General features: G+C 50.7%; 10 protein-coding genes across 10 annotated transcripts; 4 read left to right on the plus strand and 6 right to left on the minus strand.

Moving 5' to 3' along the window:
* Positions 1-173: 173 nt before the first annotated feature.
* N7457_006306 (MET18/MMS19 family protein) lies at positions 174-3,620 on the minus strand (the record flags this gene model as incomplete). Its single annotated transcript, XM_057177350.1, has 5 exons — positions 174-2,564; positions 2,617-2,805; positions 2,856-3,093; positions 3,197-3,470; positions 3,539-3,620. 5 exons carry the CDS (start codon positions 3,618-3,620, stop codon positions 174-176), a joined length of 3,174 nt encoding a protein of 1,057 aa, XP_057031652.1.
* Positions 3,621-3,778: 158 nt separating this feature from the next.
* Positions 3,779-4,587, plus strand: N7457_006307 (uncharacterized protein; the record flags this gene model as incomplete). The annotated part of the gene is made up of 2 exons (XM_057177351.1): positions 3,779-4,429; positions 4,489-4,587. The coding sequence occupies 2 exons, from the start codon at positions 3,779-3,781 to the stop codon at positions 4,585-4,587; spliced, it is 750 nt and encodes a 249-aa protein (XP_057031653.1).
* Positions 4,588-4,795: 208 nt separating this feature from the next.
* On the minus strand, positions 4,796-6,007 carry N7457_006308 (ER membrane complex subunit EMC3; the record flags this gene model as incomplete). Its single annotated transcript, XM_057177352.1, has 5 exons — positions 4,796-4,986; positions 5,037-5,198; positions 5,254-5,620; positions 5,697-5,730; positions 5,787-6,007. 5 exons carry the CDS (start codon positions 6,005-6,007, stop codon positions 4,796-4,798), a joined length of 975 nt encoding a protein of 324 aa, XP_057031654.1.
* A 110-nt stretch (positions 6,008-6,117) lies between these two features.
* Positions 6,118-6,806, plus strand: N7457_006309 (signal peptidase complex subunit 2; the record flags this gene model as incomplete). The annotated part of the gene is made up of 3 exons (XM_057177353.1): positions 6,118-6,154; positions 6,211-6,509; positions 6,579-6,806. The coding sequence occupies 3 exons, from the start codon at positions 6,118-6,120 to the stop codon at positions 6,804-6,806; spliced, it is 564 nt and encodes a 187-aa protein (XP_057031655.1).
* A 929-nt stretch (positions 6,807-7,735) lies between these two features.
* Positions 7,736-9,080, minus strand: N7457_006310 (methylenetetrahydrofolate dehydrogenase (NAD(+)); the record flags this gene model as incomplete). The annotated part of the gene is made up of 4 exons (XM_057177354.1): positions 7,736-7,819; positions 7,897-7,986; positions 8,042-8,675; positions 8,884-9,080. The coding sequence occupies 4 exons, from the start codon at positions 9,078-9,080 to the stop codon at positions 7,736-7,738; spliced, it is 1,005 nt and encodes a 334-aa protein (XP_057031656.1).
* Positions 9,081-9,849: 769 nt separating this feature from the next.
* N7457_006311 (F1F0 ATP synthase subunit alpha) lies at positions 9,850-11,966 on the minus strand (the record flags this gene model as incomplete). Its single annotated transcript, XM_057177355.1, has 5 exons — positions 9,850-11,103; positions 11,193-11,313; positions 11,372-11,428; positions 11,559-11,716; positions 11,895-11,966. 5 exons carry the CDS (start codon positions 11,964-11,966, stop codon positions 9,850-9,852), a joined length of 1,662 nt encoding a protein of 553 aa, XP_057031657.1.
* An 880-nt stretch (positions 11,967-12,846) lies between these two features.
* N7457_006312 (2-hydroxy-palmitic acid dioxygenase MPO1) lies at positions 12,847-13,615 on the minus strand (the record flags this gene model as incomplete). Its single annotated transcript, XM_057177356.1, has 2 exons — positions 12,847-13,483; positions 13,533-13,615. 2 exons carry the CDS (start codon positions 13,613-13,615, stop codon positions 12,847-12,849), a joined length of 720 nt encoding a protein of 239 aa, XP_057031658.1.
* A 1,231-nt stretch (positions 13,616-14,846) lies between these two features.
* Positions 14,847-15,526, plus strand: N7457_006313 (DNA-directed RNA polymerase II subunit RPB7; the record flags this gene model as incomplete). Its single annotated transcript, XM_057177357.1, has 4 exons — positions 14,847-15,095; positions 15,151-15,231; positions 15,292-15,461; positions 15,517-15,526. The coding sequence occupies 4 exons, from the start codon at positions 14,847-14,849 to the stop codon at positions 15,524-15,526; spliced, it is 510 nt and encodes a 169-aa protein (XP_057031659.1).
* An 868-nt stretch (positions 15,527-16,394) lies between these two features.
* Positions 16,395-17,997, plus strand: N7457_006314 (uncharacterized protein; the record flags this gene model as incomplete). Its single annotated transcript, XM_057177358.1, has 2 exons — positions 16,395-16,706; positions 16,759-17,997. 2 exons carry the CDS (start codon positions 16,395-16,397, stop codon positions 17,995-17,997), a joined length of 1,551 nt encoding a protein of 516 aa, XP_057031660.1.
* Positions 17,998-18,845: 848 nt separating this feature from the next.
* Positions 18,846-22,072, minus strand: N7457_006315 (putative RNA interference and gene silencing protein (Qde2); the record flags this gene model as incomplete). The annotated part of the gene is made up of 4 exons (XM_057177359.1): positions 18,846-20,312; positions 20,369-20,619; positions 20,681-21,822; positions 21,903-22,072. 4 exons carry the CDS (start codon positions 22,070-22,072, stop codon positions 18,846-18,848), a joined length of 3,030 nt encoding a protein of 1,009 aa, XP_057031661.1.
* Positions 22,073-22,264: the final 192 nt, after the last annotated feature.

The raw sequence follows: 22,264 nt of genomic DNA on the forward strand, positions 1-22,264 counted from the left end.
ACTTGGACAGACGTGCTCTAACCGGTTCTTTTAGTATCAGCCTTGAAGTAGTCCAAAGCGAACGGAGATAACCGAAAAACTTAAATTTATGCTCGATATATAATAAAATGCAACCTTTAACTGTAATGCAAGTATATTCCTATATTCTTTCCTGATACAACCTCGGGAAACAATCAATCTTCTTCTTCCGGAGCATCATCCACACCGCGTAGCCAAGCACCTCGAGCATCGACTGCTGCCTTGCGCACATCACGCTTCGGGTCATCAAGCACCGCGCGCAAGGACCTCAAAACTTGGTTCTTGACTGGCAAAAGGGGCGAGATAGTTGGCGGAGCACTGGTGGCAGCGGCGCCGGGGAGTTGGTGCGTGGCGAGCAGATTGAGACATTTCAGGGCGTCTGCGCGGAGGCGGGGAGTGTTCACGGCGGCAGTGCTGTTCACTGTTGTCTTCAGGAGTCTGGTGACAAGACTCTGGACGTGGCCGCACTGGTCGATGACTACGACGCCGTTGTCGCGGATGATCACGGCGAGGGTATCGAGGGTTGCTGTGCGGACGGCGACGGAGTCTGCGGTTTGGAGGTCGAGGGATTGCAGGAGGAGGGGGAGGAGGGTGGGGAGTTCTGGCATGACGAGGGCCGTGGGGATGGTGGAGAGGATGCCGGCGAGGGCTGTGAGGTGGGCTGGTTTGATGTGGCCTGGCACTTTTGTGGTAGCTGAGTCGTCTGTGCCGGCGATGTTGACTTCGCGGATGCGAGATGAGATCAGGGGGATTACGGTTGTGAAGAGGCGTTGTCTGCAGAGAAGGCGGATTGTGGCGCCGTTGGTTGCGGAGAGGATATCGTCTTCGCCGAGGATTATGGAGAAGGCTTGGGCTGTTGTCACGCTGGTTTGCTGGTCTGGGGAGGATAGGAGGGTGAGGAGGGAGGTCACAACTTGGGTGGTTGTGGGGGCTAGGCGAAGGACCAGAGCTTTGGATAGCCAGAATATGGTGCGGATGGTGGCAGGGCTGAGACTTTGGGATTCTGTGTCCTTGCTTTGGAGGAGAGAATCAAAGAGTTTCTCGGCGATTGCGAGATCCTGCTTCGATAAGAACTTGTTAACAAGCAATGCCAGGTGACGCAGGTATGCTTGGTGTGTCGCTGGCTCTGTGCTCGAAACAGAACGGTGGACTAGATCCAATAGCAAACCCGACATGTTTGGGTCGGTGTGCGGAATCTGGTTGCTGCACTCCTTTGATATTCCTGCGAGGAGATATGTCGAGACGATGATCGTACGCTCTTGATCCGCGCTCGTAGTCTGAGCGAATGGAATGGGAGCAAAATCTTCAGCTGCAGAAAAGAGGCTGTAAACATTTTGGGCAACTTGTTCCTGCTTCTGAGCTGAAACCGATAGCACGATAAGGTTGCAAAGTCGGCCTAAAGTATCAAGCACAGTAGGGTCATTGAGAATTCGGTTCTTTGCCTTGCCAGAAGCAGACGCTGCAACATCGCGGCAAAGTCCGACCACAATCTTGTCAAAGTACAAATCGATACTCTGATCCTGTGCCATGTTCCTCTGCTGCATCACATAAAGCAATGTGACGAGGATAGCTCGGGGATAAGCAACTGATCCAGGCTGCTCTTTTAGTAGCAAGATAGACAGTTTACTGAATAGACGACGGAAAAGCGTCTCGAAAATGTCCCTTTCAACGCTGATCTGGGCAAGTGTCTCGAGTGTAGGCAGATACGACGCCTCGGATCCTTCATCTTCCTCTGGCAGAGTAGCCACAAATGCAGGGAAGGTAATATCCACAATGAGCCGGGGCTTGTGCTTAGAAATCTCAGCAAGAGCAGAAATTGCTTCTTTCTTCAAATCATCCCGTCCCACAGATTCCTCCTTCAGAAGAATTTCGTCGAGGTATTGCACGAAAAGCCCAATCTCATTCTCCTGGAAGAAGTCGCGCAAAGTCGACAGGCGCAAGAAGCCCTTGAGGGCAGTCACACGGAAGGAGACTTCTTCCTTGGCTGCACCCATCAAAGCCTGGCCAAAGAGATCCGAAAATTGGTCCTTGAATTCGAGGAGCGGGTTTTCGATGGCAACCTCGCCGCCTCGGGTGGTCCACTTTCCGAAAACATTCGTAGCAGCTTCGAACAAGACGTTCAGAGTCTCTAGAAGTGCTCTCTGCTTGACAATGCCATCTGCCTCTTGATAAAGTGTGAAGATAGGGGCAACAACTGTCTGCACAATAAGGACGAAGGAAACGGGTGAAGCAGCGGATACGCAGCTGAGAATTGACTGGGCCGGCTTGGCCTTCTTGTTTTGAGGCTCCTGGAGTTGCTCATTGCACTCCTTGGTAATTGGCTGGAGATACTTTGCAAGAGGCAATTCCTGTGACACCTCGGTAACGCCTTCAGAGAGCCGTTTGGCGATTGCCTGGAGAACCTCAAGAGAGCTTTCAGAAAGGAATTCCTCTTGGGCATTGAGAATTTCAAACTTAAGGACCTCCCATACGGTGACGGAAAACTTGGACACCGTGTTGGGATCATACGAGTGAATACAAGCGATCAATGCGTTGAGTGCATCTTTCTATAGAGCTGTTAGCACTGTCTCGATATCACAGAATGTTGAAAACTTTTACCTTAACATTGGGAGAAGTGGAATCAAGCTTGTCCAATAGTGCGGGAATAGCGTGAGGTGCGAAATGCCTTGTCGAAGAGATGCAATCTTGCAGACGACCCTTCAGATCCTGTGCGGTGATTCCATAAGGATCATTGGGTGGGGGTCGGAAGGTAATGGGGAAATAGTTGTATACTGAATCGAACAGGGTCTGCCTAACGTTAGAAGGTAATTCCAAGTCGGTTGAGAAGCTACACATACCTCAACGTGATTCGAGATGTCCCATTCCACCATAATCACTTTCAGGATAGAGAAGACAATCATCAAATTTCTCGGGTCTTTCTCTCCAGTCATGATATCAACAACACCTAGAAGCGAGATATCCCCCATATCACGCAAAGCTCCGCGGTGTGATGACATCAACTCATTGAGCAATTGATAGACGTGGAATCGCTGTGTTTGAGACCGAGATTGGAGATCTTGAAAGTTGGAAAAAAGCCTATATCAAAAAAAGAAAGGTCAGCTTTGGGCAATCATTAAGACAAGCTTTATACCCGGCAAATACAAGGATCTCATATGTAACCAAAAAGTATAGAACTTACGCTTGTGCTACTTCGGTAGCCAAGAACTTATTAAATCGGTCCAGACCTTGCAAGACCTGCAATCCAGCAACAGCACCTCCATCCTCAATTCTATCGCAGAAGAATGAAGTCAAGACTTGAATCTGTTGTCTTGAAAGGTATTTCGGCGACAGAGCTTGGATAACAGCCGTAAGGTAGGAAACCGCTTTTCCGCGCAGAATTGGGTCTTCATCATTAATGTATTCGCCGAGAGATTGGACGGTATCAATCAAAGTCGCCTTCTTGGTCTCAACATCTATAAGAACCTACGTTAGTAATGCAATGGTTTTAAATAGTCTCAAGTGCGGGGCGAATCAGGCCTACCTTGCGCGATTCCCTCGGCAATGCGCTTGGCTTCTTCTTTGTCATGGTCCACGACCAGCATAAAGGTCTGCAGGGCCGACATTATACCAATCGATCAACCAGGAAAGCCGAGATAAGTAGATTACAGGGGCAAGGTCAAGACCGCATCGGCGGCCAATTTCTTGTGGCCGAATACCCTTATCGATAAGGATCAGGTGATGGCGTTATCTCCCCACGTCACGTGTCAAGGCACGTTGCGTCATGGCCCTGGTGAGACCTGCTTCTCTGCTCGGCGTCATTGGCAGCAAGATGGCTTCAACACGCCGCATGAGAGTTAGTCGACTAAAGACATCTATTCTGTTTACATTTATTTTTGCTAGCTCCGCATCTGCACTCTGGGGACTACCATACCCTATTCCTTCAAGCCAACAGCCGCTAGCTCTTGAGCACAAGGCGCACCAATCAATAATGGACAAGATCCTACCTGGTATCGTCCAGACACAGAAGACCGCTCCAGAGGAGGACGTGAACTCGAAAGATAATGGTAGTCCCATCATCTCAGATGTCCTGCCCAAGACCAAGGGCATCAATATCTTTGCGCGGTTGACCCGTGACTTCGAGCCAATCGCCTCTCGTCTTAACGATGCATCCAAGAATATCACAGTCCTCGCGCCACGCAACAGTGCAATTCAGGCTCTTCCACGGAAACCTTGGGAAAATCCAGAGGACTACAAGAAGTTTGGTGAGGTAAATGCATATGAGGGTCAGGACGGTCAAGATCGGGCAAAGCGGAATCTGCAGCGCTTTGTCGAGGCCCATCTCATCCCTGCTAGTCCCTGGAGAATTGGGGAAGAGGTTGAGACACTAGCAGGAGAGAAGTTGAAATGGACGAAGGAGGGTGATAAGATCTTTGTAGGTTTTTGTCCTTTCCGAGACGTTGCAAGGTTGATCTGATAACTGACTGTCTATAGATCCAACCTGGAAATATTGAGGTTGATGCAGTTGCAGAGAAGGTCCATAACGGGGAAGTCTGGGTTCTGAATGAGGTTATTAATTACCGTCAAGAGTGACGGGTGTTATCTGTTATAGGTTATGAGAAAATACGAGTTATGTAAACTGTGCAATATGTCGGAAAATGGAGAGTAAATGTAGACCCACAAGAATATAGCCGCTTTTGAGACATGACACATTCTATTCTTCATGCTGTTTAAAGGTAGCAATGACCCCAATACAGGTATATACACCAACGCAAGACGCAACATGCAAGCCAAAGGGAAATTAGATTCCAGCAGGCGCAAAGTTTTGCAAAATTCTCTCCTCAACTCCATCAAGAATGCAGAAGTGCTCCATCACCTCCAAGTTCTCTGCCTCGTTCAGGTACAGCTTGTCGGGATCTTGGCCAGGCTGGAGCGGGTTGACCATTGCGGCAGGGTTGGCCATGCCCATCTGCTGCGCCATTTGGTTGGCAGCTATGAATCATCAGTAACGGTCTCTTGCGAAGTTTCATATTAGTACATACCGTTATCACTACCGAGGATGAATCCAAAAACGGACTGCAGACCCATCAGGTTGAGGAAGTACCACGAAAGACTGGAGACCCATTGCACATCAAGGTCACGAGTCATGACACCAGACTGGAGCATCGACTTGAAACGGATGGTAAGCGGGAAAGGCAATTTCACTGCAGAATTTGTAAGCTCATTGATCACGCCCGGCTGTACCAAACTGCAACATACAGATCACAAAGCCAGAGAAGAAGGCATTGATCCAACTCATGATCAAAGTTTGAGGAATCATCATCATCATATTTCCCTTAAGCATGCCCATCATAGCTTCCATGCCGGCAGGGTCGGTCATAGGGTTCGCGGGAGGCTGGCCACGGTTGTTGGGGTCCTTCAAAAATGAGCCGTTGCGGAATCCCGTAACCATGTAGTTCTTGCGCATCTCGAAAGACTCGCGGTCGAGGACAGAGCAGGCATTGTTGCGAAGATTCACACCGCGGAGTAGAGCAAGGCGTTCGCGAGATTCGGCAAGGCTGGTTGCCGATCTGGGGCCCGAGTTCATCAAAACGGTGGCATAGTGGCGAAGGATTCCGGTCAAGATCTGTTCAAGAGGGGTTAGTTTCGTGTTCTGGGCCATCGCGAGTAATCAAATTTCACGCGCAGGTGGAAATCCTTACCATAACAATCGAAATTGGGAACAAAATCCAATAGCTATAGGGAAATGGTCAGTCCAGCTTCCCCGAGTCGATCGAAGCAGATTCGCTCACAATAGCGCCGGATCCCTAAGGATGGTCTGCTCAGCCCCTTGAATTGCCATTATGGAGGCAGAATACAGAATCAAAAGACAATCTGTTTCGAACCAGGCGACAAGTCGGTGGTGCAGGTGGGGGATGGAAAGTTGAAGGGGCCGCGAAGGAGAGGTTGCCAGGCGGAGAGAGATGTCATTGGCCCGCGTTAGCTCCAGCTTGCTCCAAGGGCCACGCCGCATCTTTGTCCTGCGATAAACAACTTGCCCTGTCTTGACCTCTGAATACTAAGTCGCACTCGTTTTTCTGGTATTCACGAGAATCTTGACTCTTATATTCTATCCCCTTCACCATGGCTTCGAACAAGGTGCCAGTCTACTCGACTAGTGGTCCGTAATCCCGATCTACTCTATACAGCAATAACACTAACAAATGTGAACTACAGATCTCAAATCTACCAGCGATGATGCTCTCCTTCCCTACTTGACCAATCTTCCCGCGCCATACGCTTTCACACCTGACCACACCAAGACAAACATTCGCTTCTTGCTCGGATATAGCGCTGTCGCGATTGCAGGGTTCACTTTCTATGCAGACCGCAAGCTTGGCTGGGAAGCAACTAAATCGCCCTGGATCATTGCGGCGGTTGTATCCTATTTTGTTCTGAACAGCATTCTGACATACTGGATCTGGGCCGTCGAGGGGGGAGAGGTATACTCCGGGAAGAGGAAGACTGGAGAAACGGTATGTCAATCGGTCTTAAGACGACTCACGGTTTCTCTTGCGACGAGTCACTAACCTACGTGTCTGTAGATATCCGTCTCATCATCAGCCAAAAAGTTCTCGAGTCTCTACAAGCTGCACGTCACATATAAGTCTGCCTCAGGGAAAGTCCTCCAGGACAAGTGGTGCGAAGCGCCCTTCACAACTTGGTTCTCGGCAGAAGGTGTATTCCACCCCGAGCCTTTCCGCCGCTGGGTGGCCAGCGAAATTGATGTTTTGAGACTGGCGGCTAAGGAGAATGAGAAGAAATCCGGTTGAACTCTCTGGAATATCTTCCACCATCGGGTATCTGGGTCATGTTTTGGGAGCTATGGAACAGAAAGCTTTTTCAATCTACAAAAAACATTAAGAAGGGCGCATTTTATAGCAAATTGAACTAGCGAAAAAAGAGCTAGTCAGGCAACATGCTTTCTGTATTTTGCTTCAAGACTTGGGGTTGGCTACATGATATTAAGAGGCTTCAACAAATAGACAAATAGAGTGGGAACACTCTAACCTATGTTTATGTGAGCCATCAGCGAGCGAGAATCGTTCTGAGTTGACAACATCCATACTTCAGGTATGTCCATAGCAATTTGAGTTAGGCAGTGAAGTGCCTGCTGGACATTTCGTTTTGCCTACCATGACAATCCAATAAATTTGATATACCGGCAACCTTACTATAAAATATGTCTATCTTACCTCAATATTCCTGGTGAAGTATCACGGGTAGGGCTACTGGTCTCACGTGGATCTCTCTATTCATTAGGAAGGAGCCCTACTGCATTTTCTAGACTCCAAAGGTCCAACTTGGCTTGAACCTTCCACCTTTTTGGAATACAGTAAGTTTTTTACCAGTCTAAAAAGACAGTGACAAAAATCAAGAAGAGTCTCGCTGAAGGGAATCAAGAAATTTCGAGCATGTATGTACATTCATATAATCGTGCGTGAACCCGCCGCACTAGACAATAGTCATAAACAAGATGGGGGTTTGGCGTGTGTAAAAAAAAGACATTAAAACAAGGGGCAATGCTAATTCCAAATATGGAATGCAACTGGGAGATATCAAAGTACCGAAAAGGGGAAAAACAAGGTCTCGAAGTATAATCGAAATGGCTAATAACAAACAAAATATCTATAGGTTTTTACGATATGGCCAGCTCGGGGCATAGCCATGCATGTTGGGACGTCAATCAATCATGAGCAGCTTACGAGGATGCCTCAAGGGTGCCAGGGCGCTCAGTGGCCTCGGCAGGCTTGACATCATCCATTCGCTTGTTCTGAATGAGTCTCTGTAATGCGGCCATGTTAGATGGTGTTTCCAAAGAACCACAGGACATGGAAAGGAGGATAGGGAGATGGAACGTACCAGGAGGTTCCGCAGAAGGACAACAATGGTGACCTTTCCAATGGAGGGAACGAAGAGAGAGGCCTTCTCCCGGACCTCGTAGGGGAAGTTCTGTAGGATGTATTAGCAACAATCGCTTGAGCGGTACAGCCCAAGACAAACATACCTTCTCGCTGGAGAAGTTGACACAAACAGCACCCTCACGCAGAAGGCTAGTGTCGAACTTGTACTTCTCACCAGGGACACCGGTAATAACCACATCACAAAGCGGCACAACATCCTTCATAGTCTTTCCCTCAAGATCAACAACCTCGTGAGTCTTGTGCTTCAAGCCCTCACCACGAGTAAACTTCTGCACACCGGTAACATCAACCGAGTAAACGCAAGCACCATCATTGGCCAACAAAGCAGCAAGCGGGCGGCCAACGACCTCGGAGCGGTTCACGACGCAAATCGTGTGGCCGAACAGGCGGTTACCATAGGGCAGGATGGTGTTGTAGATGTTGAGGTACTCGAGGATCTTGATGTTGGCCAGCGGGGTGCAAGGCAGGATGGACTTCTGGCGCTTGGCCTCGCCATCCAGGAAGCGGATGTTCTGGTACATGTTGAAGATATAACGGTGGCTCAGGCCCTCCACATCCTTTGTCATGTCCACGATTTGCTGCAGGTACTGATCCTGGCGATTGTTGAAGATCGGGTAGTAGACGATAATGCCATCGACGTTGTTGTCAGTGTTCGCGTTCAGGATGGCTTCTTCGATCTCGTCGCGGGACACTTGACGCAGTGAGTATTTGAATCCACTGTGAGAGACATTATATTAGTCGGACTGTGCCAATTGAACTGTAAGTTCATTTTTAGGACTGGTCGTGGTGGGCTTCCGGTCTTTTTTTTTTGTTGCGCGGCGGAGGGGCAAGTATGAATCATACTAGATACCCCCACCATCCATCCCACCGTTCAGACTAATGGAGCCATTGGAAGTGAAAAATCAGAGAAAAGTGTAAGACTCACTTCTCTTCGCAGGTCTTCTGTGTCATTTGAGCATAAGTCAATGCGGCAGGGTCATTGTTGGCCAGCAGGCCGACCAAGTGAGGCGGCTTCTCCAGAGTCTTGAGCCCCTCTTCGACTTCAGCGAGGAGGCGGTTGGCAACATTCTTGCTCAACATCACCTTGCAAGAGGAAGCGGGCTTATCGGTAGGAGCAGACATGACGGGCGATATCAATAGAATGAATAACAAGAGAAAAAAAAGAAGTTATTTGCAGGGAGACTTGGGCATTTCGCTTCTGACTCAAAAAAGCTTGATCGCTTATCGATAACAGATTGGCTGCCGGTTTCGGCGTCACTTCCCGAGTCGTGTCCTTTGGATGGGTCCAAGCGTTTAGACCGGATGTCTAGGTACATGGTGAAATAGGATTGATGATATAAATAGCAATGTTCAGATCGTGCAATCGCTGCTCTCGTTCGATTGGCATAGATAGAATTTCATGTTATTGTCCAATATCTTGAATACCGAGGACCCGTCTTCATCCGATGTGTACGAGTACATGTCTTGGCAGTTATGGGAGATATTCAACTACAATCTACATTTACAGGAGAATCGAGTTGAACAAAGGAAATAAATTGCGGTCCAACATGGAGAGCATAAGGAGACCAGACGGAATTAGAGCGGTCGTCCACCCATCTCGCGCCTCGATGCGCGGATAAAATCTAAACGTACAGGATATAATCACATTTTGGCAGTCCAAAGTCATTTTAGTTCTGTCTCGTACAGCACTACGGGAAATCCTTGGTCCGCCCCCCAGGATCATGCAGATAATTACATCGCTACATCCAGGGGCAGACTGGGATCTCCTGCCAAGCACCGGCACCAAGAAGAACAGAAAAACAATGGGCTCAAAATTGTACAGGCTATCTTGTCTATCCACATAGAGTCAAGAAAACAAAGCCGACCACGAAGGATCATCTTATTTCTTCACTTATGCGTTGAAGGTGGAGTTGAAGGCAGAGATGACCTTCTTGAGATTGGCCTCAGACTCCTTGGTGACCTGGCCGTCCTTCTCGATAGCGGCCTGGATCTCGGGGTGGGAGCTCTTGAGGTGAGCAAGGAGGTCAGCCTCCCAGGTGAGGATCTTGTCGACGGGGATGGTGTCGAGGAGACCGTTGACACCGGCGAAGATCAGGGGAACCATGTCGGAAACGGCCATGGGGGAGTACTGCTTCTGCTTGAGGAGCTCAGTCAGACGCTCACCACGGGCAAGGGTCTGCTTGGTGGAGGCATCAAGATCGGAACCGAACTGAGCGAAGGCGGCGACCTCACGGTACTGAGCAAGGAAGAGCTTCAGGGAACCGGCGACCTGCTTCATGGCCTTGACCTGGGCGGCGGAACCGACGCGGGACACGGACAGACCGACGTTAATGGCGGGACGGATACCCTTGTAGAACAGCTCGGACTCCAAGAAGATCTGACCGTCAGTGATGGAAATGACGTTGGTGGGAATGTAAGCGGACACATCACCACCCTGGGTCTCAATGATGGGAAGGGCAGTGAGGGAACCAGCACCGTGGGTCTTGTTCATCTTGGCGGCACGCTCGAGGAGACGAGAGTGGAGGTAGAAAACGTCACCGGGGTAGGCCTCACGTCCGGGGGGACGGCGGAGGAGCAGAGACATCTGACGGTAGGCGACGGCCTGCTTGGAGAGATCGTCGTAGATGATAACGGCGTGGCGGCCGTTGTCACGGAACCACTCACCCATGGCGCAGCCAGTGAAGGGAGCAATGTACTGCAGAGGAGCGGCCTCGGAAGCGGTGGCAGCAACGATGACGGAGTACTTCATGGCATCCTGCTCCTCAAGGGTCTTGACGAGCTGAGCGACGGTGGAACGCTTCTGACCAACGGCGACGTAGATACAGTAGAGCTTGTCGGCCTCAGCGGCGCTGGCGGTGTTCCAACGCTTCTGGTTGAGCATGGTGTCGAGAGCGACAGCGGTCTTACCGGTCTGACGATCACCAATGATCAACTCACGCTGACCACGGCCAATGGGGACCATGGAGTCGACACACTTCATACCAGTCTGCACGGGCTGGTTGACGGACTGACGGGGCAGAATACCGGGGGCCTTGACCTGAGCACGGCTCTTGGCCTTGGTGTTAAGGGGACCCTTGCCATCAATGGGGTTACCGAGAGCGTCGACGACACGGCCGAGCAGCTCAGGGCCGACGGGGACCTCAACCTAAATTTGGTGTTAGGGATGTTGCTAGGGGGTTGATAGATTCGGGTTCCAATATCAAAATGAACGCAGGGATGAATTGGGATGCTTACAATCTCGCCGGTACGCTTGACAGTCTCACCCTCCTTGACGAGACGGTCGGAACCGAAAAGCACAACACCGACCTGGCCGGCCTCGAGGTTCATGCACATACCCTTAACGCCGGAGGCGAACCTGGAGATGGGTTAGTTTTCCGGTATGGATAATGCCAAGACTTTGGGGGTTCACATACTCGACCAGCTCCTCAGCCTGGACGTTGGACATGCCGTGGACACGGGCGATACCATCACTATTTAAAGCTCAATCAGTTTCTGTGTTCGTATATTGTCGAATGCTGATAAATAATGGCGGATTCGATGGGATTGTGGCCGAGGACCGAATTTTTCTTCGCGCCCCCAGCCGCCCGAGAATTGACGTACCCGACCGACAGAACACGACCGGTCTCAGCGAGACCAGCCTCCTCAGAGACACCACGAATACGCTGCTCAAGAATGGAGGAGACCTCGGTAGGGGTAGCCTTGGCCTCGGAAGCGTAGGAGCGAACGCCGTTGAGAGGACCGGCAGCAGCCGCGCGGACCTATATCGAACGAAAAAACCTGTTAATGACCACCACAGCAAACGACAACGTATCCGAGTCATCATAGAGGTGTTGTAGTCGAGATATGATGAGGTCTAAGCATCGATCGAGCTCGACATTGAGATGAAGGATGTCGAACTGGCGATGGACGAAGGCGGCTGGGATGGGATGGACTCACCGAAGCGATGCGGCCAGTGGCCGAAACGGCCGCGACGGAGCGGCTGGACGACCGCAGAGCGTTTCTGAACATTGTGAATGGGGGGTTCAGAGTATGGGAGGATGAATTCTCTGAGGGAGAGATGTAATTGGGGAGAGAGAACGGGAGAGGAGAGAGGATTGTGGACGGGAGGGAGAGCTTTGTCGTCGGGGGGAGGATTGGATTCTCAGGACTCGCGCTAAACCGTTTCGGACACTGGGCCCTCCGAGGTGGCCCTAGTGCGAGGACACGCTTGTACCTCCTACGCTTTTTTTGTGACTACAATACTAGAAAGTATTTGTTTAATTTCTCATTCTCTAAATTCTCTCTCTTCTAAAAAAAAATTCTATAACTCATAGTGTGTTACTTCCAACATTTGCATTGCCGACCGGAAGCGTGTGCCACGGGCCACGACCCTTCCGTTTTTTTCTCTTCTCGGATCGGCGGAATTCTTGGTCAGGTGAATCGCTTATGTCATGGCTTTCGTCACGGCAACCAGAGGTTCTTGAGACCTCTACTGCATTGTATATGCGTGTTTGGGGCTCTTATGCTTGATTTCCTTGTTCCCGAGTCCGTACATTTCTACAGCAATATGATACTATTATACGTTGAATACATTCATCAATTGGCTGAGAAAGAGGGAACGCCCACTTTACGGGAAAGGTCAGGTACATCCCAGGGTTGGCCAAAAGACCCTAACACAATTCGGAAGGAAACCTGCCAGCAGAGGAAGAAGGAAAAAAAAAACAAGAAGACAAAAACAATAAAAGACAGAATCAAGCGCTCTGCTAATAACAGCCATACGAAGCAACTCGTCCGTGAACCCGCTGAAATTTCCCATGTCCAACCAAGACAACCCGACAACGCATAGCTCCCGATCTTGGCCGGCATTAACTCCCCTTACTGCATCCTGAATACTCAAGCCAACACTCACTCATTGCGTCGCCTGGCCTTTACCATCAGTCTTCCCCTGGTTCCGGAACTTCAGAATCTCAAGCTCAACGCCTTTCTCGAAACGCTCCTTGAGTTCCGGGCGATAGCCGAAGAAGAACAGGATCTCCATCCACACAAATAGCGGCGCAAGTAACAAAGCTTGAACAAGGTTATCCAGCAATGCAGGGGCACGCTTCTCAAATGCGCCGTGTCCGACAAACTGTGCCAACCACGACACGACGTGGATGCCCCCGGCCCAGTAGTTCACGATGGTACCGTAGGTGCTGAGGAAGTAGTTTCCGTAATATGCAGCCGCGATCACGGCAGGCGCGAAGAGGCCACCGGCGATAGGCTCTAAGAGCACATAAAATGTGGCGTAAATGAGGGCGCCGATTGTTCCGGCATTTGCGGGCAGGTATTCGATTTGGAGAGCGTCCGGCAAACTGAAGAGGGGTGGGCAGTTACAAGCCTTCGGGTAGATCACTGTTAGTATGTATGTCCTGTTCGTAATAACTTGTTGAGATTTGAGGCTTAGTCGAGGTTCACGTACGAGGATGATGCCGGTAAACAATAGAATCGGGACGCAAGTGACGTGAATTGCGACGTTGACCTGCGCTGTCAGTGACTCTTGTGCGGTGCTAGCTATAGGGAGGCGTGTGTACGGGATTGCTATGGTAGGCTCCGTACTATATCACAGTCAGCCGTTGTTCGTCTGGGGATTCGCTGTGAATGCGTACGAAGAGCAGCTGTTTCTCGAGGTTAAGCGCCATCTTGCTAGGTGGGGAACGAGATATTGGGGAATCCTGGGGAAAGGTGTGGCGGGGTGATGGGATCAGGTCAGTGGCATCATCTTTATCGGAAAACGTTGAGTGGTGCGATCCCTCTTCACGGTCCTGGCGTCATGTGCTTAAGCCGAGGAAGGCGTGCCCAGGTGGTCTTGGCAGCGCAACGGTGGTATACCTGGGGAACCATGCACACAAGACCTATCATACTATCTATGTTGTACATTGAACATAGATACAAGGACGTGCATTATAGATCTACTGTCGAGCTAAGGTTTTTAAATTAAGTAAGAGTGTAATGGTCATATTAACTCTTCGGCTTTTAGTGCATCTACCCAATGGATGGGATGCTCCAACGAGGGTTCAATTCATACCTATTGTTTCATGTATTCTATTTTTTTTATACTGGTCTTTTTGCTGCTAGGCCTGGGGCCTAATATAATCTTGGAAACTCGACAGATGTTGATATAAACATTGGTCATATGATAAAGCTTGGATCGTCAAGATAGAGTGAACCGGATATATATAGCCTCACTCCGCACACTGAAGTTATATCTCAGAAGGCACTACTAGAGATATTCAAAAATGAGAGCTATGTATAGCCCTAAACAACATATCAAATGCTCATAACAACATAAGGAACCTAGGAAAACCCATTATTGACTCATGTGAGTTGTACATATTGTCCAATATCTATGGTTTGATATACTTCATCCGAATCATCCTAGAGAAAGCAATCCTCCGCCAATCGAGCCCGAGATAACGTACAGCACATTATTAAATAGCTTTTACAGAAACTATAACACAAGATCCAAAACCAGTATATTTAATTTTTACACTGCAAATGTCAACTCTGCTTCAATGCACCAGTCAAGAGTCACACCACGTGACCGCAGGCACCCAAACTTGGCCCACCAGACCGGAGATGCTCTTGAGAAGGGAAAGCTTGCGCCTGCAGCAACTGTATCTGCCTCCTCGTTCAAGATCCAAGGCAGATACACTCTCTGTCACCAACACGGCCACTCGGATATCCCTTCGCTCATTTCTGGCGATCGCATTTTGTTTGTGCCTCACCGCTGCAGGTCATGAGCTTGTGGTCGAAAACGCCGTCCCTCGACCTCGATTGACAGTATCAGCACCACTTTCTTGAACGCGACTGCACTCTTTTCACATCCACAATCCGATATTAGCGCATTTCTTCCCATCTACAACCGCGACGATGTTCTTCCTCAAAGAAGAGACCAAGGTGATCTCCATGCACCCATCTTATTTCGGACCCAACATGCGAGAATACCTCATCGGCCGACTCAACGAGGAGGAAGAGGGACGGTGTACAGGTGATCACTTTGTGATCTGTGTCATGGACATGGTTGATATTGGCGAGGGCCGGGTGATGCCTGGAATCGGACAGGCGGAATATACCATCAGATATCGTGCGATCATCTGGAAGCCGTTCCGTGGCGAGACGGTATGCGCTTGGAACTCGCGGTTGTCGCCTTTGAATTTCTGCTGATTGAGTCTAGGTCGATGCCATTGTAACCTCTGTCAAGCCCACGGGAATCTTCACCCTCGCTGGCCCATTGTCCGTCTTCATTGCGCGAAAGGTATGAATCGGTTTTCTCCCTGAACATGGATTTTGAGATACTGGGCTGACAGTTTGCAAGAATATCCCCTCCGATATTAAATGGGAGCCGAACACCGTACCGCCGCAATACACTGACCATGCCGACCAAGTGATTGAGAAAGGTACCAGTTTGCGGCTTAAGATCCTCGGTGTCAAGCCCGACGTGGCTGCAATCAATGCGATTGGCACAATCAAGGAGGATTATCTTGGGTAAGCGATTCACGCGATCTAACACATGTGTATTTTCTGACAATAACCGCAACAGACCTCTGTAATGACACGCGATTGCAACACATACCCATCTTTCCCACCGATACGATAATTTACCATGCTATCTACCGTTTCTCGATATTACGGTGGGTGCCTGGAAGGGCGTGACTGCCTATCAAGAAAAAAAAGAAGAATTGGCCGGTCAGGAGCTGGAGGTTGAGAAGGCCCTGCTCGGTACTCCGTACACATGCCATGCTTCGAAATAAATGGCTATGATGCAATGATAGCCCGCTTTTGAGCGTTCCAGGAGAGACCAATTGATCGTGTCTTCCACATGAGACTGCTTGATTCGAGTGTTCCCCGGGCATTGCAGACCCCAGGTGAAATGACGCTCTTCCGACCCGCTAAAGATCGTCGGTGTAAACGGCTGGGGCCAATTTGCTAGAATACACCATCTGAAATGTCCATTGTACATGCACTATGTTACATGTCCAACCCTGTGCCATACCGGAATTTGTAGTTCAAACCTTCCAAGGTTCCATCTCATTCTCCAGTTGCCGGAGGGACGCGGCAAAGAAACCCAGTGGCCCCAAGCCTAGGCCCGTGGCTCAGGGCCCAAAAAGTGAAACACTGGCGCCTCAGGATTTCACCGTGCGCGTTTCAATGGCAATTTCGATTGAGGATTGTTTACTCCATCCGGTCAGTATTTGCAGCTGCATATGCAAGGTACCAAGTACAAAACCGTTCTAGTGGCCCCCTGTGCGAACTTGGGGTATTCTGTACTCAGCCTCGTACCTGCACAAACAGCTCTCCTTTTTCCTTCTTTTTGTAGTTGTAACTACACATCTCCACCTAGCCCACTCTAAGAATAGCTCTTTTGTGCCTCCTTGGGTTTCCTTCCTTCACCCATCCCTGTCCCCCTTGAAAACGGTGATGTCTTACTTCAAGACTGAATATCAGCGTTTCCTGGCTAGTCCCAGGTCTGCGAAATTGGCCGATGATGTGTCCTTGATCTATGTTCCTACGACTACCAAGTTTGAACGGGCCGACAATGTGATTACCCATGTGCTGAAGCAGGTTCATGTGGTCAAGACCAAGTCAAACCAGATCATCAGCGCCATTGAAGGGTCCGAGTCGCTATGTTTGCAGATGGAAACAACTCTTGAGTTCACGGAGGGTGGCGGGGCCTATCTTCCCCATCTCGACGATAATTTCCTGGCCGACCGTGTCGCGACCTTCCCCACGGTAAATCTCCCGACGCGCGTCGCGTATCCAAAGCTAATGCACCTCCTTGCAGATTCATATCGTCCACTTTGACGCCGATCAACAGATCAAGCAGATCCAGATCCACTGGGAGCAGGCCTCATTGCTGAAACAAGTGGAGGTCATTGGAGCGCGCGGACGTCAATGGCCCATCCGCGATGGAAAGGACCAAGTTCGGTTCCTGAAGACTGCTGAGACAGCGCGTTCGGGACCCTCGCAGCCTGTGTCTCAGCAAACAACCACCAAGCTCCCTAACCGCTCCGCATCCCCAGGAAAGCGTCGCATTAAGGATCCTTACTCTGCTGAATCCCTTACCGATCTCCTCTCGCCTAACAAGGAGTTGGCTGAACTCGAGTGCCGAGAGGAGACACCCAGACCCGCTTCTTCCAGCAAGAGATATATAAAAGACCCCTATGGCGCAGGTTCATTGAACGAGATTCTGTCCCCCACTAGACAAGCCCCTGCACCTGTGGCACCCTACGCACCATCGCCTGGACGACCTCCCACACGCAACTTTAGCGATATCTTCATGAAGGACGACCATATGCCAGACTCACCTTCGAAGCCGCAGCGCAGGGCTCCCCAGGTCGAAGAAGAGGAAAAGGAGGAGAAGGCTGCCACCGGGCCCGTGGACGAAGATCGCCATTTCTACAAGAGCGATCCCCGAAAGTACAACCACTTCGAGATTGGTGGCGACAATTCTCAGCGCGAGATCAAGGCGGAAGTCAAGGACGCTGTCTCTCACCACACATCTCATTGGGAGTTCGATGACGTCGAGACTCCCGTGAAGAGTACGCGTCCCGCGCGCGGACAGGAAGTGTGCCACTTTGCCTTTGGAGATGAAAATGATGGCTCTCCCCCAGCTAAGCTGAACGTGACCAAGCCGCGCCGCGATGCGGATCGTCATTTCGACATGAGTGATGAGGATGAGGAGGATGACGGCCGCATTATCAGCTCGTTTGGAGGCCGCGGCCAGCGTCTTTACGAGAACCGCCTTTTCGATGATGGCGAACAGCCCCAGCTCTCCTCTTCGTCAACAACTGGCCATGCCGCTAACCGCAAGAAGAACTTTGTTTCCCAGTTCGAGTTGGCGGACTCGCCTGTTTTCAAAGAGAACACCGAGCCCACCGAGAAACACGATAAGGCTGTTAAGATGATGGAATCTCACTGGGACAACTATGACGAGCCATCCCCTGAGCCGAAGAGGACTGCCACTGCATTGCGCAATCCTCTCACCCACAACCAGCCTAGCTGGAACCACGGAGAAGAGTAAGCCAGTCATCACAGTGCTTACATGTAGTTTGATACTTGATATGTATCTTTTGTCCGTGAAGTCGCTCAAGCTCCGTCTTCCCACCGTACGACAATGCACAGCCTATTCAATCTGATCACGAGCAATATGTACCGATACCCGCATGAATCTTGGACATTGTCCTCAAAGTGCAAAAAAAAACAAAAACAAGTGGTCCAAGGCCTCTAAGTTGCCTTCTACTTGGTCTCTCGAGTGGAAAGAGCAAGTCGAAAGCCTGGTCTGCGTGTATTACCTTCTACCTTACCTTCTTGTCCATTATTCCTCTTGCACAGTATGTGCTTTCTTTATCTTTTTTTTTTACTACTTTCTGCTTTTCAGGTTTCTTGTACTTTGACCCAAAGATGCTCCCAGTGTACAACTTTATTTTCCAATTATTTGATCAATTGTACGATGTTATATTTTGACTCCTAGACTTCAACCTGTAGCCCTCATCCATTCGAGTAGAACAATCTCACATATCTAGAGGCGTCGAAAGAAAGGTACTATGCAGTCTAATTTGTAATTTCTATTCAGGCTCACAGCTATGGTGACATCCAAGGTATCTAAAACTAGGCACATTCCAAAGTTCTTCAGTCCCCAATATCCAAGGATTGCTGATAACCGAGAATAAAAATCCCAAACGATGCTTTTCCAAGACGAAGAATGAGCGAGCGAATATGAGTAAGTTTCCCTGATCCAAACATATCACATCTGTAAATGACCCTCCACCAAATTATTCCAATCCAAGTCCAAAATATGCGTCTCCAATTCATCGAACCAAGTCATGTTGAAGTGAACAAGGCAACACCACACCCCACCAAAAGACTCACTTAAATGTAGAACATAGTGTCCGCAATATTGGGATGGATAACCACATCCGCCGTACGCGCCACATCAGTCGCCTCGGTCCCGCTCACACTTCCACCAGAGATATCGAGAGGATCGAACAAGTCGCTCAAGAAGCAGCGAGCACGCGTGCATACCAGATCCGCATAGTAGGCCGGGGGACACACACTGACTGCCTTCGTGGCGCGTCCGAACAGGTAGCACATCTTGTGCGTGAGATCCTGCAGGACATCCGCTGCGCCGGGGCCCTTTGAGTTCGCCGGGTGGCGCGGGTAGAAGATCTCGTCCCAGACGGTGAAGTAGTGGGCTGGACGGGCGGTGCCTTGCAAAGCGGAGTGAGCCTGCAGGAAGAAGTCCCAGTCGCGGGCCTCGGAGACGCCGCGGTCGACGACGGTTCCTGGGATGGGGTTCTCGCGGTTCGAGTCTTGCTCGGTTGTTGGGTAGAAGCGGGTGTTGTGGCGTTTGCCGACGACGATGATTGCGAGCTTGGGGAAGCCCTTTTTGGTTTGGTCGGCTGGGTAGGTCTTTTTGCAGGCGGCTTGGAGGAGGGGAAGCTCTTCGTCGATGACTTTGTTGTATTGGCCTTCGGAGACACCGTCGCGGTAGACGATGATGTTCTCCGGGAGGGCTTTGTTCATCTTGCGCCAGTATTGGAGACGGGAGGCGAGGAGGATTTCCAGGTCGGCGACCATTTCCTGGCGTGCGCCTTGGACGCGGATTTCGGCGGGCCATTGGGCCAGGTTTGCGTCGACGGAGGCCACGATGCCGGCTACACTGGGTGCTGTGATGGCGGAGCCGGGGGAAGGGTGGGTTACGTCGATGCCGACGAGCATGGTCTTTCCTTCGGAGATGATGCCAAGGTCGGCGGTGCGTAGGGCCTGATTAGCGCCGCCTAGTTTGAGGTTGATTTTCAGGCCCACATTGGCGTTGTACTGGTCGTTGGAGTTGATTAGCTTTTCTGCGAGGACGTTAACGTTGCGGATTCCGCAGCGGACGTCGCAGACTTGCTTGACGCAGTTGTAGATGCCAGTGTCTTTGGTGTAGAAGATACCCATGATGAAGACTGGGTTGTATTGCTTTTGCAGTTCGAGGACGGCGGCCTCCACATCCGCGGCATCGTTCTTTCCGGTCAGGACGACACGCTTGCCGGGCTTGTGGGGGTCAACGGGCATTCCCATATCCTTGAGTGTCTTGGTGAAACCTCTCAGGGATGCGTTGAGTTGATCTGGGTTCTGGAAAATAGGGCGGGCGCCCTCCTGATCAACATAGAGATAAGTCCAGGTTCTCATGGATGCAGCCTTGGAGAACTGAATTTGACGCATGTTCCAGCTGCCATATGAGGTCCTGATTTCCTTGGTTCTGTTCCCCTCTTTATAGTAGACATTTGGGGCGGGGAGAACACGTCCAGGAACGGTGATCAGCTCAGTGGAGGAACTAACACCAAAGGCAGACTGTGAAACGATGGTTAGATATCTTGACAAGAGCTTTGGAGACGGGGAAATCTTACAAGAGTGGCATTCAATGGTTCGCCTAGTCCCAGAACACCAACACCCTTGGTGACAATTGACTGGGCGTTCTGACCTGGCTTCCGACCCATCACGGCAAATCGAAGCATTTGCCCAGTTTGGTCGCCAGTGAGCTTTGATTTAGCTGGCTGGCCAGGCTCCACTTCGCAGACCTCAACGGGCAGATAGACAGGTCTATCGCGAGTCCCAACATTCACCACTGGGAAGTTTGGGTTCAAAGAGAGGTTGTACTCTAATAGGAAAGTCAGCGTAAACTCAGCATAAAGCGAAGAGAAAGTCAAGACAAAACTAACCCTTCTTGAAGAAGTCCGCAACGGTAATGTAGCGGCCAGCTTCCGCAGGACCGGCCCTAGGTGCCTTCTTTCCCTTCTTTCCCTTGGGCTCCGGCGCACCAGGAACGGCGGCAGGCGCGGCGACAGGCTGGGGGCTAGCCTCAGACAGGAAGAACTGCACATCTTGGGGACCAGCACCATGGCGAGGAACTTTCGGAGGGTTAGGAGACGAGCCGCCATCACCCCGGTTGGCAAAGCCATGGATAGGCTTGATGCGAGGCCGAGGCTGGCCGCGACTGTTCTTGCGGGTGATGTGGGTAACACGGACGCGAATGCTCTTGAGGAACTTTTCCAAACGATAGTTGTTATGGCTGCCGAAAGCCTGGATCAAGTTGCTCAAAGGTCCTTCATCGTAACAAGCCACGTATTTGACCTGGACATTCAACAGCACACGAGCAGTTGCGGCCCGTACACTGACAAAGAATCCACGCAGAACAGAAAGACCACCGCCGAGGTTGTACGATTCCATGGTTTCCTGGCGGAGACTGAAGTGTCTGTTAGCTCCGACAGAGACAACCTGATCGTCCGTCTTGGGGTGGTGTCCCATGATCATGTTGAGAGCAGCCACAACCTCAGCCTTGGATTCAAGCATGGTGCCAGCGTTGGTGGAAGTCAAATAATTCAACAAGTCAGCCGGATTGACATGGCCAGTATACTGACAGGTAACTTGATGCACACGGGGAGACTCGGGGTAGTCATCGTCCAGGTATTCCTTATAGCGCACATCGAATTTACCCTCGGTCAATTTGACACACGAAACGAGGGTTGAGCGGAAGTCCGACGCAATGCTACCCTTCTGCTCCGCAAAGTGCTCCTCCAACAGCAGACGCACAATGTGCCGAGCTTTCTTGCCCACGGGAGCAGCTCGGCCTGCAGAGTCGGCTGCGATGGTAATATGGTACCGGTACAGCTCCTTGTTTGGCAGGCTCAGGGGCAGGTAGTTGGCATACAAAGTGACAGGCCTGCCAGCGGTACCATAACCAGGTCTCTCGGGGTATTTCGCTTGTCTGGGTGTCTTTTGGCCGCTCACGGCGAGGGCTTTGGCGAGCTCATTCTCGGTCTTGGTGACGTTGGCGTTGGGTGGTGGGATAGCTTCGCCTTGTCTATAGGCCGATGGTTAGATTTGGCCGATGGACAGCAACGAGTGGAACGCCAACCTGAAAATAGGGGGACCGATGTTCACAACACCACCACGTCCACCCCGGCCACCGCGGAAGTCACCCCTACCGCGAAAGTCACCGCGGCCACGGAAATCACCTCTGCCACGACCTCGATCCCCTCGAAAATCACCTCCACGACCCCTGTCACCACCTCGGCCTCGATAATCACCTCGGAAATCGCCACGATTGCCATCACCTCTACCAGCTGGGCGGAAAGCTAGATCACCACGACTTTCTCCGCGACCGCGACCGCCTCGATCTCCACCACGACCACGATCACCGCGACCACGATCTCCACGGCCACGATCTCCACGACCACGACCACGATTATCACTCATGATAAGGGATGCTCAGATAAAGATGGCTAGATGGGCTATCTATCCAG

This window comes from Penicillium paradoxum (genome assembly GCF_028828445.1).
Source record: "Penicillium paradoxum strain IBT 22861 chromosome Unknown utg000005l_segment0_segment0, whole genome shotgun sequence".
In the NCBI taxonomy this organism is placed as follows: Eukaryota; Fungi; Ascomycota; class Eurotiomycetes; order Eurotiales; family Aspergillaceae; genus Penicillium; species Penicillium paradoxum.